The sequence below is a fragment of the Amblyraja radiata genome, chromosome 35, assembly GCF_010909765.2.
Source record: "Amblyraja radiata isolate CabotCenter1 chromosome 35, sAmbRad1.1.pri, whole genome shotgun sequence".
Classification (NCBI taxonomy): Eukaryota; Metazoa; Chordata; class Chondrichthyes; order Rajiformes; family Rajidae; genus Amblyraja; species Amblyraja radiata.
Window position 1 is genome coordinate 5,393,477 of NC_045990.1, and position 17,504 is coordinate 5,410,980.

At 46.7% G+C, this 17,504-nt stretch overlaps 1 protein-coding gene across 3 annotated transcripts in view; it reads left to right on the forward strand.

The window, feature by feature from the left end:
• Positions 1-14,143, forward strand: part of vav1 (vav guanine nucleotide exchange factor 1) — a 63,426-nt gene extending 49,283 nt beyond the window's left edge. For 2 of the 3 annotated variants that reach the window (XM_033050909.1, XM_033050910.1), the window contains exons 17-27: positions 2,671-2,762; positions 3,414-3,439; positions 3,871-3,913; positions 4,694-4,830; positions 5,172-5,237; positions 6,027-6,058; positions 7,100-7,216; positions 8,578-8,665; positions 10,267-10,381; positions 11,646-11,797; positions 13,228-14,143. In XM_033050909.1, the coding sequence (XP_032906800.1) occupies positions 2,671-2,762; positions 3,414-3,439; positions 3,871-3,913; positions 4,694-4,830; positions 5,172-5,237; positions 6,027-6,058; positions 7,100-7,216; positions 8,578-8,665; positions 10,267-10,381; positions 11,646-11,797; positions 13,228-13,284 (925 nt within the window). In that variant the 3' untranslated portion in view covers positions 13,285-14,143. The remainder of the gene's footprint in view (positions 1-2,670; positions 2,763-3,413; positions 3,440-3,870; positions 3,914-4,693; positions 4,831-5,171; positions 5,238-6,026; positions 6,059-7,099; positions 7,217-8,577; positions 8,666-10,266; positions 10,382-11,645; positions 11,798-13,227) is intronic. The other variant, XM_033050911.1, reaches the window with a different exon arrangement.
• The last annotated feature ends 3,361 nt before the right edge of the window (positions 14,144-17,504 follow it).

Below are 17,504 nucleotides of genomic sequence, written 5' to 3' on the forward strand. Positions count from 1 at the left end.
GGCCTACTCCTGCACCTATTTTCTATGTTTCTATGCCACCATGCTGCCCTTAGTTGTTGATAGAATGGTTCAGTTGCCTTGGAATTTGTAAGACATAGTACTTCGGTACACATGAAAATAAACTAAACTAAACTAAACTTAACTAGATGTTTAAGAAAGAACTGCAGATGCTGGAAAAAGGTAGACAAAAATGCTGGATAAAATCTGCGGGTGAGGCAGCGTCTGTGGAGTGAAGGAAGGGGAGGGGAAAGAGCGAGAAAGCAAGGACTACCTGAAATTGGAGGTCAATGTTCATACCACTGGGGTGTAAACTACCCAAGCGAAATATGAGGTGCTGCTCCTCCAATTTGCGGTGGGACTCACTCTGGCCATGGAGGAGGCTCGGGACAGAAAGGTCAGATTCGGAATGGGAGGGGGAGTTGAAGTGCTGAGCCACCTGGAGATCAGGTTGGTTAAACTAAACTGGAGTTTAGTTGCATGACCAATTCTAGCATAAAGGCCCAGAGCCATCAAATGCATCTCATACATTAATCTAATTATCCGTAGGATTATTCGCGTACACCTCCTCTCCAATGCCAGCGCATCCAAACTAAACTAGACTAAGATGCAAGTTGGGCAAGTTGGGCTGAAGGGCCTGTTTCCACGCTGTATCGCTCCATGCTTCCAAAACAGCTCGCCGTATGAAATATCCCTCCATTCACAGCATATCCATGTGTCCATCTAAACGGTGCTATCATCTATTTCCACCGCCATTAGTGGCAGCTGTATTGAATGCAAGTGCTGAAATTCCGCGTTGGTTTCGATATTACGTCTGACTTCTGCCCTGAAGTTGATTTTTTGGTCACAGACATTTTGGTCTCAGATGAAGTAGATTTTTTGGCCCCATAATAAGTGACGCCCTTTCCTTCTCTCCAGAGATGCTGCCTGTCCCGCTGAGTTTACTCCAAGTTTTTTGTGTCTATCTTCGGTTTAAACCAGCATCTGCAGTTCCTTCCTACACAAGTGACATTGGGGGTGAAATGGCAGAAGTGAAACTATGATTCTCTGATTCTCGCGTAGACTTTGCACAAACATGTGTGATCTTTCAAGAAACCAAGATATATTTGCATCTTTCTGGTAAATCCTTAAATATCGCACTGTGGGTGCTGCTGCAGCAATTCATGACATAATTATAGAAAAATTGTGACAATTCAGCAGATAAATAGCCTCCAGATTAGGCAGGCAGGCAGGAGACCTTTCTGATATGCACAGTGCGTACCGTAACTTGGGAACCCAAAATAGTAGTGAAATTAGTATGTGTGTGATTTTATTGTAGGGAACCCCCCCACTCCCCTCCCCACCCAAAATCTTGGGGCGGCGCACATCACTGATCACGTGCATCACGTTCGCGTCACAATGCGCGCGTTATGCGTCGTGACGCTTAAATGATGTCACGTAAAATACACGCAAATTACGCCCAAATGGGACAGGCCCTTAAGGTAGCATTCAAGGCACTAAGGCAGCGCAATGGTGCAGCTGGTACTGCTATTGTCTCATGGAGCTAGAGAGAGTGGTTCGATCCTGACCTTGGGCACTGTCTGGAGTTGAATGTTCTCCCTGTGACTCCATGGGATTCCTCCGGGTTCCTCCCACATCCCAAAGACGTGCGGATTTGGAGGTTAATTGGTGGTGAATCTGTGGAATTCTTTGCCACGGAAGGCTGTGGAGGCAAAGACAGTGGATATATTGGGCAGGAGAATGGGGTTAGGAGGGAGAGATAGATCAGCCATGATTGAATGTTGGAGTAGACTTGATGGGCCGAATGGCCTAATTCTACTCCCATCACTTATGACCTTATGATCTTATGAATTAGGAACCTCTGTAAATTTCCCCAGGTGTGTAGGAATTGGATGAGAAAGTGGAATAACAGAACTAGTGTGGAGGAAGGATCTGCAGGTTTACACCAAAGATAGACACAAGAAGCTGTCATCCATCCATGTTCTCCAGAGATGCTGCCTGACCCGCTGAGTTACTCCAGCACTCTGAGTCCTTTTGTGCTTCACTTACTCCTGTGGACGATGCCACAGCTCGTGCCTGCCACCTGCAGGAGATCACTGTAACTACAGGTTAGCTCTCTGCATCTCAGATCAGACCCATATGAAGCGTGCAGGAAGGAACTGCAGATAGACACACACAAAGTGGGAGAGGCAGCATCTCTGGAGAGTGATGGGTGATGAAATAACATCGCACTCGTGTGATCGAGTGATCGGTGGTTTAATCCATCAATCATAGCATCTCTAAAATTTGGGAGAATTTCATAGAGGGATTTCCAAACCTCACGGCCTCGGGAGCTGAAAATTTATTTGGAGAGTAAATTTGGGGATAAGCAAATATTAAGCGAGTTTCCAGACCTCTTCACTCTGAAGAAGGGTCTCGACCAGAAACATCACCCATTCCTTCTCTCCAGAGATGCTGCCTGTCCCCACTGAGTTACTCCAGTATTTTGTGTCTACCTTAAGACCCATATGGTCCTTACAGCCAGCACCCGTAGTCAGGATCGAACCTGGGTCTCTGCTGCTGTAAGGCAGCATCTCCACCCGCTGCCGCCTTGATTGGTTGATCTGGTCAAGATTTGATACAAAGGAAAGCCAACCCAAATCATTCATTGTGCTCTTCTCTGCCACTCTACAGGGGCACCTTTTTCCAGGGCTACCGTTGTACCCGCTGCAAGTCTGCAGCCCATAAAGAATGCTTAGGAAGGGTACCTCCATGTGGTAAGCAAGGTGAGCCCTGTGATTCATCTCTGCCTATGTGTGTGTGTGTGTGGGTCAGTCTGGGAGAGTGCAGCATCAGGGTGGTTCAAGATGCCAAGTGCACTGATGGGGAGCTAGTGTGTGCCCATAGAATCAGAGAGTTGTATAGTCACTCAGCCTGGAAACAGGCCCTTCGGCCCAACTTGCCCACACCGACCAGCAGACAACATTGGGGAGCACACACACATTGTGGGTCCCACACACACAATGGTGGTCTCACACACACACAATGGTGGTCTCACACACACACTGGAGCACACACACACAGGCACATTGTGGATAACACACACACATTGTGGGTCCCACACACACACACACAATGGTGGTCTCACACACACACACAATGGTGGTCTCACACACACACTGGAGCCCACACACACAGGCACATTGTGGATAACGCACACACATTGGGGGTCTCACACACACACACACATTGGGAGGTTACACATTGCGGGGTCAGGGTGAGGAACAAAGACCCTAATAGGACGGTGAACCTGTCTATACACCACACAATCAACATCAGTCATTGCCAGTCATTGCATTGGAGTGTATTGAGGATTGGCTGAATAATATTTCTGTAATAGATTTCCTACCTTAATTCTGATTATAATTTATTCACAGATTCAGGATCTTCGACATTGACTAAGGTACTTGCGAATTATTCATTTGCTTTATTATTTCGAAACAAAAATTGTAAAATCGGGTTAAGTAGTTAATTCTAGTACGGATTTAGGGGAGGGCACCTGTAAATGGTGGATTTAGGGGTGGGCACCAGTTAATGGTTGATTTAGGGGTGGGCACCTGTAAATGGTTGATTTAGGGATGGGCACCTGTAAATGGTTGATTTAGGGGTGAGCACCTGTAAATGGTTGATTTAGGGGTGAGCACCTGTAAATGGTGGATTTAGGGGAGGGCACCAGTTAATGGTTGATTTAGGGGTGGGCACCTGTAAATGGTGAAATTCAGTCCAAGCCCAGAAACAGGGTCAGCCCAGTAAATATGGCAAAATAGGAATGTTTTTTGAAATAATTAAAATTGACACACACCCTCAGCTTTATACCATATTTTCCTATTGCAGAGTAAAATCAGTCGAACTACCCCGACCCGATCACGTGGAAGAAGTAAGTATTTTGTTTGGACTGACCTTTGATGTCAGTGTTAATAATGACGTTTATACAGGCAGTTTTTTATTCCATCTCGAGTAACGTCAGTCACAGTGATGAACAAAATAAAACTGGCCGAAAGGTACTAAGGGGGGGGAGGTGCGGGGGGGTTGTGAAGACTCTGGCTGAGGGCCAGCACAATGGCGCAGTGGTAGAGATGCTGCCTCACAGTGTCAGAGACCGGGGTTCAATCCTGACTACGGGTGCTGTCTGTACGGAGTTTGTACCTTCTCCCTGTGACCACGTGGGTTTTCCCCAGGTGTTCCGGTTTCCTCCAAAGATGTGCAGGTTTGCAGGTGAATTGGTTTCAGTAAAGATTGTCAATTGTCCCTAATGTGTAGCATAGTAGATATTCTACACAGGCTGTATAGGCTAGTGTACAGGATGATCGCTAGTAGGTGCTGACTGTGGGCCGAATGGCCTGTTTCAACACTGTATCTCTAAAGTAAAGTATATGATTGTATGATCGTCTAGTTTAGATTGGGTTAGACAAAATGAGTAGGAAGGAACTACAGATACACCAAAGATAGACACAAAATGCTGGAGTAACTCAGCAGGACAGGCAGCATCTCTGGAGAGAAGGAATGGGTGACGTTTCGGGTCGAGACCCTTCTTCAGGCTGTTGTGTCCATGATATTGGAGTGTGAGTAGATGAAGATGGTAACTGGAATAAAAGTGGACAAATCCCATTACCGACAGTCTTTTGTTCCCGCTCCCTTTTTCCTTGACCTTTCCCAGGTCTGCCCAAGACAGAGGTTTGCCAGGAGTATTACGGGGTGCCCCCACCACCAGTGGCCTTTGGACCAGCCCTGAAGCTGCAAATGGGCGATATCATTGAGCTCACCAAAGCAGAAGTGGATCAGCAGTGGTGGGAGGTAAGCATGGCTCAATCTCTCCTGGATGTTGCCGGGGACATTTTAGTAACCCAGATACCTCGCTAGGAGTCAATCTGGACATGACACTAATGTCGCCTCTACACTAATGCAGCACGGTGGCGCAGCGGTAGAGTTGCTGCCTTACAGTGCCAGATACCCGGGGATTGTTCCTGACGCAGGTGCTGTCTGTGCGGAGTTCGTACGTTCTCCCCGTGACCTGCGTGGGTTTTCTCCGGGATCTCCAGTTTCTCCCCACACTCCAAAGGCGTACAGGTTTGTAGGTTAATTCTCTGTAAAGCCTCAATGGTGATACTAAAGCTACTCAATGCACTTTCTTTCAGGGAAGAAGCACATCCACCAATGACATTGGTTGCTTTCCATGCACCAAAGTAAAACCCTTTGTTTGCGTAAGTAGGAGATCTTTGTTTGTGTGTATTACTGTTGAAGAAATGCCAGGGACCCGGGTGCTGTCTGTGTGGAGTTTGCACAGTCTCCCCGTGACTCCCATCTCCCAAGGGGAAGTCCAGAACCAGGGGCCACAGTTTAAGAATAAGGAGTAAGCCATTTAGAACGGAGATGAGGAAACACTTTTTCTCACAGAGAGTTGTGAGTCTGTGGAATTCTCTGTCTCAGAGGGGGTGGAGGCCAGTTCTCTGGATGCTTTCAAGAGAGAGCTAGATAGGGCTCTTAAAAATAGCGGAGTCAGGGGATATGGGGAGAAGGCAGGAACGGGATACTGATTGGGGATGATCAGCCATGATCACATTGAATGGCGGTGCTGGCTCGAAGGGCCGAATGGCCTACTCCTGCACCTATTGTCTATTGTCTATTGTCAAAGGCCTGCAGGCTCATAAGTTCATTGGCCTCTTGTGAAGATGTCCCCGAACAGGGAGTGGACGAGAAAGTGGGACAACATCGAACCACTGAGATCAGGTGACCAATGATTTGCATGGACTCAGCCGGCCGAAGGGCCTTTTTCCGTGCTGTATCTCTTTAAACAAAGAAACATAGAAACATAGGAAATAGGTGCAGGAGTAGGCCATTCAATATGATCATGAAAACTTTTTATAAAGCAAAGAAAATCAGTAACCATCTGGATAAAAGTATTTAAAAAATAAAAGTAGTACGCATGTTTAGTTTAGTTTAGAGACATAGTTTAGAGTTACATATTTTTCAATGTACTTTGTGTTTTGCAGGCACTTGTGAAAGACTATTCCTCCTATTCCTGGTAAGTTAATTACATTTTAATGAATAAAACTGTTCTGGGATTGCTACGTTAGTGGTGTGCAATGTTGCACTGGGAAATTGTAGTGAAACACTAGTTATAAAATGCAATATAAAATGCATTTATTTATAGAGGATTAGAATATAAGAACAGGGATGTAATACCAAGGATTTATAAGGCACTGGTCAGACTGTCTTTGGTGTATTGTAAGCAGTTCTAGGCACCATATCGGAGGAAGGATGTGCTGGCATTGGTGAGGGTCCAGAGGAGGTTTACAAGAATCATCCCAGGAATGATGGGGTTAGCATATGATGAGCGTTTGACGGCACTGGGCCTGCACTCACTGGAGTTTAGAAGGATGAGGTGGGACCTCACTGAAACGTGCAGAATAGTGAAAGTTCTGGATAAAGTGGATGTGTAGAGAATGTTTCCACTAGTGGGAGAGTCTAGAATAGATCCAGTGGCCATAGCCTCAGAATTAAAGGTTGTTACCTTAATGCCCCTGGCCCACTTAGGAAACTTGAACGGAAACCTCTGGAGACTTTGCGCCCCACCCAAGGTTTCCGTGCGGTTCCCGGAGGTTTTTGTCAGTCTCCCTACCTGCTTCCACTACCTGCAACCTCCGGCAACCACCTGCAACCTCCGGGAACCGCACAGAAACCTTGGGTGGGGCGCAAAGTCTCCAGAGGTTTCCGTTTAGGTTTCCTAAGTGGGACAGGGGCATTAGAAAGGAGATGAGGAGGAATTTCTTCAGCCAGAGGGTGGTGAATCTGTGGAACTCATTGCCACAAACGGCTGTGGAGGCCAAGTCAATGGATATTTTAAAGGCGGAGATTGGCAGGTTCGTGATTAGTACAGGTGTCTGGAGTTATGAGGAGAAGGCAGGAGAATGGTGTTGAGAGGGAGAGATAGATCAGCCATGATTGAATAGCGGAGTAGACTTGATTCTGCTCCTGTGGTTATTTATAACTGATTTTCAGCCTACATCACAATGGGGCAGAACAGAGGTTTGTCCACATTAACCCTGTGGTTTCTGTCCTGTAGGTATGTCGGCCCATTGGAACGGTGTCAGGCAGAAACAATGCTGAACGGCCGCTCGGACGGGACCTACCTGGTGCGGCAACGAGTGAAGGATGCCGGGGAGTTTGCAATCAGTATCAAGTAATGAACCCCGTCAATCATCATTTAATTTAGAGTTGTGAATCTGTGGAATCCTCTGCCACAGAAGGCAGTGGAGGCTAATTCACTGGATGGTTTCAAGGGAGAGTTAGATAGAGCTATAAGGGGTTAACGGAATCAAGGAATATGGGGAGAAAGCAGGAACGGGCTACTGATTTTAGATGATCAGCCATAATCATATTTAAGTTCATATTGAGTCTGTGGAATTCTCTGCCACAGAAGGCAGTGGAGGCCAATTCACTGGACTGTTTCAAGCCCCTGTCCCACTTTATCGAGTTATTCACGAACTCTCCTGAGTTTTCCCCTTGATTCGAACTCGGAGAATTACGGTAATAGCCGTTCGTAGGTACGCGGGGCTATTTTTTTAACTCGTGGACATTTTTCAACATGCTGAAAAAACGTCCCGACTTACCTGATGCCCCGAGTACCTACAGCTGGCATTACGAGCCGCTACGAAATATCTACGGATTCCTACGGACTCGCTACCGACATTCCCCGAGTTCGAATCAAGGGGAAAACTCGGGAGAGTTCGTGACTCGGGAAAGTAGGACAGGGCCTTTAGATTAGATAGAACTCTAAGGGGCTAACGGAATCAAGGAATATGGGGAGAAAGCAAGGAACAGGGAAGTGATTTTAGATGATCAGCCATGATCATATTGAATGGCGGTGCTGGCTCGAAGGGACGAATGGCCTACTCCTGCACCTATTGTCTGTGTTTATAATTTAGTTTAGAGATACGGGCCAATTCCATTAGCCCTAAGACCTATATCTAACTCTCTCTTGGCACAAGGTGCTGGAATAACTCAGTAGGTCAGGCAGCACCTCTGGAAAACATGGATTGGTGATGTTTTGGGTTGGAACCCTTCTTCAGACTCTTGCTTTTTGATGAGTGAATGGGAGCCTGAAAGTTATTAAAAAGTTGAAGGGTGTGAGTGCTGTCTCGGATGTAGGTTGGATGTGATGGGTCACAAAATGCTGGATTAACTCAGTGGATCAGGCAGCATCTCTGGAGAACATGGAGAGATGGCGTTTTGTGTCGGGGTCATTCTATGCCTGAAGAAATAGAAATAGTTTGCTGCTGCACCCGCTGAGTTCCTCCAGCATTTTTGTGTACCTAAGAGTATGAAGAAGGGTCTCGACCTGAAACATCGCCCATTCCTTCTCTCCAGAGCTGCTGCCTGTCCCACTGAGTTACTCCAGCATTTTATGTCTATCTAGAGTTTAAATCGTATTTGAACAACTGAAAGCAATTGAATTAACGCATGTTTAATGGTTTCACGTACAATAAATGCAGCAGATTTTTGGATAACAGATTGCTAACATATCCTGACATTTTGTGACAGGTACAATGTTGAAGTGAAACACATCAAGGTGACAACGACAGATTATTTATTCCGTTTAACGGAGAAGAGAGCCTTCAAGTCATTACTGGTGAGTATGAACTTCAGTTATTAAGAAGGAACTGCAGATGCTGGAAAATCTGAAGAAGGGTTTTGGCCCGAAACGTTGCCTATTTCCTTCGCTCCATAGATGCTGCTGCACCCGCTGAGTTTCACCAACATTTTTGTCTACCCATGAACTTCAGTTAGCTGTGTCCAGAGATCATATACAGACACATAGACAATAGGTGCAGCAGTAGGCCAAAAATATGCTCTTCTTGTTCAGAAAGCATCTCTGTCCCGCTGAGTTACTCCATCTATTTGAGTCTATCTTCAGTGTACACCAGCTTATGAAGTTCCTTCCTACACATGCTCTTCGAAATAGTGAGTGGGACATTCTTAACGAGAGGCCTTACCTTAAGGACAGGAGAGTTCCGTTCAACCCCCACTATTAAATAAATAAGGAATTTTAAAAAACTAGCAACTTTAGACTTTAGAGATAAAAAGCCAATGAACCTACAAACCAGTCTGAAGAAGGGTTTCCTATTTCCGAAACGTTGCCTATTTCCTTCGCTCCATAGATGCTGCATCACCCGCTAAGTTTCTCCAGCATTTTTGTCTACCTTCGATTTTCCAGCATCTGCAGTTCCTTCTTAAACATTTAACCTACAAATCTAACTATTATCTAAATGGTGGCCGACTAGAAAAAGGGGAGATGCAGCGAGACCTGGGTGTCATGGTACACCAGTCATTGAAAATGGGCATGCAGGTGCAGCAGGCAGTGAAGAAAGCGAATGGTATGTTAGCTTTCATAGCAAAAGGATTTGAGTATAAGAGCAGGGAGGTTCTACTGCAGTTGTACAGGGTCTTGGTGAGACCACACCTGGAGTATTGCGTACAGTTTTGATCTCCAAATCTGAGGAAGGACATTATTGCCATAGAGGGAGTGCAGAGAAGGTTCACCAGACTGATTCCTGGGATGTCAGGACTGTCTTATGAAGAAAGACTGGATAGACTTGGTTTATACTCTCTAGAATTTAGGAGATGGAGAGGGGATCTTATATAAACTTACAAAATTCTTAAGGGGTTGGACAGGCTAGATGCAGGAAGATTGCTCCCGATGTTGGGGAAGTCCAGGACAAGGGGTCACAGCTTAAGGATAAGGGGGAAATCCTTTAAAACCGAGATGAGAAGAACTTTTTTCACACAGAGAGTGGTGAATCTCTGGAACTCTCTGCCACAGAGGGTAGTCGAGGCCACAGTTCATTGGCTATATTTAAGAGGGAGTTAGATGTGGCCCTTGTGGCTAAGGGGATCAGAGGGTATGGAGAGAAGGCAGGTACGGGATACTGAGTTGGATGATCAGCCATGATCATATTGAATGGCGGTGCAGGCTCGAAGGGCCGAATGGCCTACTCCTGCACCTAATTTCTATGTTTCTATGTTTCTAAATCTGTGTGGGAGTGTGGGAGGAAACTGAGCAGCCGGAGAAAACCCTTGTAGGACACAGGGAGAACGTGCAAACTCCGTACAGACAGTTCCCATAGTCAGGATTGAACCTGGGTGTCTGATGCTGTGAGCAGGTCTACCGCTGCGCCACCGTGCCACAGAGTGATTAGTTGCCTTAAATCAATTGTTTGTTATTAATTGCAGGATTTGGTGGAGTTCTACCAACATAATTCTCTAAAAGAATGCTTTAAAGGGATGGACACAATATTACAGAATCCTTTCAAGGATCCTGAGAAAAAGGTGGTCCCAAAATTATCAGGTGAGTTTCCTGGAGGACAACCAGTTAGAAGCCAATTAACCAACAATCCTGTATGTCTTTGGAGTGTGGGAGGAAACGGGAGCATTCGGAGAAAACCTGCGTACAAACTCTGTACAGACAGCAACCGTAGTCAGGATCGAACCCGGAACTCTGGCGCTGTAAGGCAGCAACTCTACCACTTTGTCACCATGCTGCCCTGACCACAGAGGCGATCTCTGAAACTCCATGAACCTCAATGGCAATTATGGATGTTATTGCCCTGTGAGCAAATAATACAGTACATAACTTCCTCAAACTCAACAGCGATAAGACAGAATTCCTCCTCATAGGCTCCAAAGCCACACTCAGCAAAATCAATAACCCCACTCTCACCATCGACGGCACCACTGTCTCCCCATCTCCCCAGGCCCGCAACCTTGGCGTGATCTTTGATTCCACCCTCTCCCTTGAGCCTCACATCCGCCATGTCATTAAAACCTCCTCCTTTCATCTCCGCAACATCGCCAAACTCAGACCCTCTCTCACACCTCCCGCTGCTGAAAGACTCATCCATGCCTTCATCTCCTCCCGACTGGACTATTGCAACTCACTTCTCCTTGGCATCAGCTCCACCTACATCAACCGACTCCAACTGGTCCAGAACGCAGCCGCCCGACTCATCACCCACACCAAATCCTGGCATCACATCACTCCAGTCCTCAAACAACTTCACTGGCTTCCCATCTCCCACCGGATCACCTACAAAATCCTGGTCCTCACCTACAAAGCCCTCCACCATCTGGCCCCCCCATATCTCACTGACCTCCTGACCTCCTCTCCCCCTACCAACCCTCACGGTCCCTCAGATCCACATCAGCCGGTCTCCTCTCCATCCACAAATCCAACCTCCGCAGTTTTGGGGACAGAGCCTTCTCCAGGGCAGCTCCCAGGCTCTGGAACTCCCTCCCCCAACTGATCCGCAATTCCGTGTCCCTCACCATCTTCCAGTCCCGCCTCAAGACCCATCTCTTCACCTCTGCCTATCCTTAGCCCCACGTCCCCCTCCCTTTTCATCTGTGCATTAATTGCCTCATATTGTGTTTTGAATTGAATTCTGTCTTTACTTTGTGTACTAGTCATGTCTCTACTATTTATTTCATTCCCCTTACATGTTTTTCCTCTACCTGCTAAATTTTTGTAAGGTGTCCTTGAGACTCTTGAAAGGCGCCCATAAATAAAATGTATTATTATTATTATTATGATATTTTAATTCTGGTTTTGCCAGGAGCCAGCATGAAGTGCTACGGGACAGCGAAGGTTCGATACGACTTCTCAGCGAGGGATCGCACGGAACTGAGCCTGAAGGAAGGAGATGTAGTTAAGATTATTAATAAGAAGGCGTCTCCCGGATGGTGGAAGGGAGAGGTGTATGGAAAGGTCTGTATGAAAAACAGCCACAAACAACCCACCTTGTTGTAGACAATAGACAATAGGTGCAGGACTAGGCCATTTGGCCCTTCAAGCCTTTACCGCCGTTCACTGTGATCATCCACACTCAGTACCCCATTCCTGCCTTTCCCCATATCCCCTGACTCCGCTATCTTTAAGAGTTCTATCCAATTCTCTCCTGAAAGCATCCAGAGAATTGGCCTCCACTGCCTTCTGAGGCAGAGAATTCCACAGACAACCCTCTGCGTGAAAAAGCTTTTCCTCATTTTCCAAATATTCGCCACACGTTTTCCCCATTGAGTATATTCGTGTCTGAGCTTCAATAGAAGCAGGGTGGAGGCCTTTCAGCCCTTCATGCCTGCTGTACCATTCAATAAGATCATGGCTGCCCCTTCACCTCAGCACCATTTTCCAACATTAGTTCCTCTAATCAGGTAAAGTCCAAAAAAAACTTTCATCCTCCCTTCCATTGAAGATAGACACAGGGTGCTGGCGTGACTCAGTGGGACAGGCAGCATCTCTTGAGAGAAGGAATGGGTGACATTGGGGGTCGAGACAAGTCTGAAGAAGGGTCTCGACCTGAAACGTCACCTATTCCTTTTGTCCAGAGACACTGCCTGTCCAGCTGAGTTACTCCAGCACTCTGTGTCTATCTTCAGTGTAAAGCAGCATCTGCAGTTCCTTCCTCCTCTCCAAAGCCTGCACATCCCTCCTGTAATGGGGCAACCAGAACTGCACACAAATGCTCCAAATGCAGCCTAAACTAATAAGACTAATAAGACTATTTATTATGACTTACTGACTCTTATTCTCAATGTCCCGAACGATGAAGGCGAGTTATAAGATCATAAGTGATAGGAGTAGAATTAGGCCATTCGGCCCATCAAGTCTACTCCGCCATTCAATCATGGCTGATCTATCTCTCCATCCTAACCCCATTCTCCTGCCTTCTCCCCATTATTATTATTAATGTTTAGTGTTTTCTGAGTCATTCGTAACTGTCACTGTATGTCAATGTTGTTACTTGTGGGCGGAGCACCAAGGCAAATTCCTTGTATGTGAATACTTGGCCAATAAACTTACTTACTTAACCCCTGACATGTGTACTAATCAAGAATCTATCTATCTCTGCCTTAAAAATACCCACTGACTTGGCCTCCACAACCTTCTGTGGCAAAGAATTCCACAGATTCACCACCCTCTGACCGTAGAGATTTCTCCTCTTCTCGTCCCTAAAAGAACGTCCTTTAATTCTAAGACTTTGATCTCTGGTCCTAGACTCTCCCACTAATGGAAACACCCTCTCCACATCCGCTCTATCCAAGCCTTGAGTGATTTGGGTCTTTTGGTGACTTGTGAACTGGGATTTGCAAGCGGCGTAGCGTTTCAGTAATTCCATCCTCTCTCTCTGTTTTCAGGTCGGCCTATTCCCTGCTAACTACGTTGAAGAAGATTATTCAGACTACTGCTATTGAAGTATCTTGGCCCAATGCTCGGTTATGAAGACTCAACGATGATATTACAGCAGAGCAGAGAGACTCCAGCACAGATGTCTTCATCCAGAGAATTACAATGCTTCAACAATCCAAAACATATTAGCCCTCTGTCCCCTTGTGTTAAAAGCAATGAAAATTAGGTTCTGTGATACCCCAGAGCCATGTACATCTATATAGTCTTGGAGGATAAAAATGTCATTATTCTTTAGATAGAACATTTTGATTTTTCTGTATTTATTAATACGGTATAGAAACGTATGAAATAAATCTTTGCTTCTTTTTACGTGCAAGTCAGTGACCCAGGAGGTCGAAGAGCACACTGTCTTGGGTAAAAGATAATGATTTGGCTTTTCTATAACACGTGTCTAACAATGGCGGCACAGTGGTGGAACGGTAGAGTTACTGCCTCACAGCGCCAGACACCAGAGTTCGATCCTGACTACGGGTGCTGTCTGTACGGGGCTTGTACGTTCTCCCCGTGACCTGCGTGGGTTTTCTCTGAGATCTTCAGTTTCCTCCCACACTCCAAAGACGTGCAGCTGAGTTACTGCCTGAACTTCTCCATTTCCACGAACCTTTGAACCACTGAACACACTCGGCCTTAGTAAAAGTCATCATTTACTGGTGATATCAAGGTGGACCTGCACTGAATGAGTCTGACATTGAAATGTCTGGCTATGGATCCCTGGACTAACACTGCTATACAGGTATCTTATGAGATAGTCCTATTTATGAAGCGATGTAAAGCAGAGTAAATATAAAAAACCACTTCAACCCTCGAGTTTCAGAAGCAAATTTGTAATTTGTACAAAATAAAATGTGGGAAATTTAAGTTTGAGTTCAGCGTATTGTCATGTGGACAGTGAAAAGCTCTTAGGTACACAAAATTGCTGGGGAAACTCAGCGGGTGCAGCAGCATCTATGGAGCGAAGGAAATAGGCAACGTTTCGGGCCGAAACCCTTCCTCAGACTCAGCTCTTGTTGTGTGCTAACCAGTTATCGGAAAAACAATACATGATTACAATCGAGCCATTTACAGTGTACAGATACATGATAAAGGGAATACTGTGAATAATGAGATTACAAAGAGCATAATTAAAGTAAGAAATGTTGTTGTCGAAGTAGAGGTGTAAAAGAGTTTAGTTTAGTTTAGAGATATAGTGAGGAAACAGGACCTTTGGCCCAGAGTCCGCGCTGACCAGCGATCCCCGCACACTAACACTACCCTACACACACTAGGGACAATTTACACATACACCATGCCAATTAACCTACAACACTGTTCGTCATTGGAGTGTGGGAGGAAACCGAAAATCTCGGAGAAAACCCACGTGGTCACGGGGAGAACGTGCAAACTCCCTACAGGCAGCACCCGTAGCCAGGATCGAACCCGGGTCTTTGGCGCTGTGAGGCAGCAACTCTATATCGCTTTTGTTTGGATTCTATCCGATGAAATCAGATAATAATATACTTGTGGACACGAGGAACTGCAGGCGCAGGTTTACGAAAAAACAGCACAAAGTGTTGAAGAATCTCAGCGGGTCAGGCATGATCACATTGAATGGCGGTGCTAGCTCAAAGGGCCGAATGGCCTACTCCTGCACCTATTGTCTATTATCTCTGGAGCACATGGATAGGTGACTATCGGGCTGGTATCCACCTTTAGACTGATTGTAGTGGAGGGGAGAAAGCTGGGACAGAGGTGAAATGGGGCAGGACTAATCACAGATGACCATTAGAGGTTTAGGAATAATACTGTCTATTCTGTGAATTACTAGTTTTATACACATTTGCTGCTTTGGAGTTTAGAGGTATGGCATGAAAACCGGGCTTTTAGCCCACCGAGTCGGTGCCAACCATCGATCACCCGTTCACACAAGTTCTACATGATCCCACTGGCTCATCCACTCCCTGCACTCTAGGGGCAATTTACAGCAGGCCAATTAACCTACAAACCTGCACGTCTTTGGGATGTGGGAGGAAACCGGAGCACCCGGAGGGAAACCCACACAGTTACAGGGAGAATGCACCATAGAAACTCCACACAGACAACACCCGAGGTCAGGATCGAACCAGGGTCTCTGGCACTGTATGGGTCACCGTGCCACCCATTGCGGGTCAGGACAGTTCTTTAGATGCAGAAGCTGCTGGGGTGGTGGTGGTGGAGGCTGATACGATAGTAGCATTTAAGAGGCTTTTAGATAGACAAACACAGGGAACAGAGGGATATGGATTATGATGTGCAGGCAGAGGATTTATTTATCTTGGCATTATGGTCAGCATGGACATTGTGGGCCGAAGGGCCTGTTCCTGTGCTGTACGGTCATAGAGTGATCCAGTGTGGAGACAGGCCCTTCGGCCCAACTTGCCCACACCGGCCAACATGTCCCAGCTACACTAGTCCCACCTGCCTGAGCTTGGTCCACATCCCTCCTAACCTATCCTATCCATGTACAAGATACAAGATACATATATTTGTCACATGTACCAATTGGTATAGTGAAATGTGTGGTCACCATACAGCCATACGAATAATACACGATAGAGTCCAACATAAAACATCCTCACACAGCAGAATCCCACTGTGAGGGAAGGCACCAAAGTGCAGTCCTCTTCCTCTGATGTTCTTTGATGTTCACCCGTGGTCGGGGCCTCCCGAGTCCTCCGCAGTCGCCGATACAGGCGGCCCGATGTTCAGGCCCACTCGCTGGGATGATCGGAACTCCGACACCGGAACGGGAGAACATCCTCAGCGGCTTGGAGTTCCGAATCGGCCACTTCCCACCGGAGTCCACGGCTCCCGAAGCCCACAGGCCGCGCTGGGCGGAGATTCACGCTGGCGGCCCTCAGCAAAGGGATCCCAGGACTCTGCGATGTTGGAGTCAGCGCCGCCCGCGCTGGAAGCTCTACGAACCACAGCTCCGCGATGTTGAAGCAGCAGGCCCAACATTCCAGAGCTTCAAACGGCGATCCTAGGTCAGGTACCGCTCGCTCCGCGATGAATGCAGTGCTGCGCCGCCGCTGCTGAAGCTCTGGCCTGGTCCCCGGTAGGAAAGGCAGCGCCAATCCAGTTGGTAGGCCGCGGAGGGGGAGGTTTGGAGAGGGCGGGACTCGGAGAATAGTCGCATCCTTGCCAGGAAGTGACAGGGAGACGGTTTCCCCCTTACCCTACATAGAAAAACGAAAGAAACCTCCAATACACACTGTTAATACAGACTAAAATTTAAAATATATAGAAAAAACAGGCAGAGGCTGCCATCAATGCGGCGCCTCTAGTCTGTGTTCTATGTTCTGCCAGATCTGTATTCTTAAACAGTTAAGGGATTACCGCTGGCTGATTGTTATTGTAATAATATAATATAATCTTTTCATTTCCAATTATTGAGATTCTGCAAAGCCTTCCAGCCACTGCATATAACCCACTGCAAATACCATCACTAATCTCCCAGCTGCCTCATTTAAATGAAGCCTGTCCCTATGTTACTCTGCAAATAACCATCATGCTGCACTCGACTCATCCCCGGGGACCCCAGATGCATAATAATAATTCAGGTATTGATGATTTTTCTCCAAAAGTGCCTGGTATGCTGAGCAAGCAGACTGTGCCTCTGTAATCATCCGCGCCTTCCCCGAGATCGATCGTTACTCGGGAGTTAGAAGCAAGAGATGAATTCATCCTTCCTGAATGAGAATGGATCTTTGAACAGAGGCACTAAAAACTGCATATTTACACCAAAAAAAAACCCACACGCATTCTCACACATGCACGCACACACACGCACACACTGGAGTAACTCAGAGTACTGGTGTCTGAAGAAGGGTCTTGACCCAAAACGTCACCCATCCCTTCTCTCCAGAGATGCTGTCTGTCCCGCTGAGTTACTCCAGCTTTTTCTGTATATCTGGAGTAACTGGCATCTCTCAGGGACTGTGCCACAGTGGTAGAGACGCTGTCTTACAGCGCCAGAGGCCCGGGTTTGATCCCAACTACAGATGCTGTCTGTGTGGAGTTTGTACGTTCTCCCCGTGACTGCGTGGGTTTTCTCCGGGTGATCCGGTTTCCTCACACGGCAAACACGTGCAGGCTGATATGGGAATTGACTTGGCTAGCAACCAGGGGTTTCATTTGACCCTGGTGGAACTAGTGCAAGTGGTCACCTAGTCTTGAAAATATAGATTTGGCCAAACGTCACAATTAG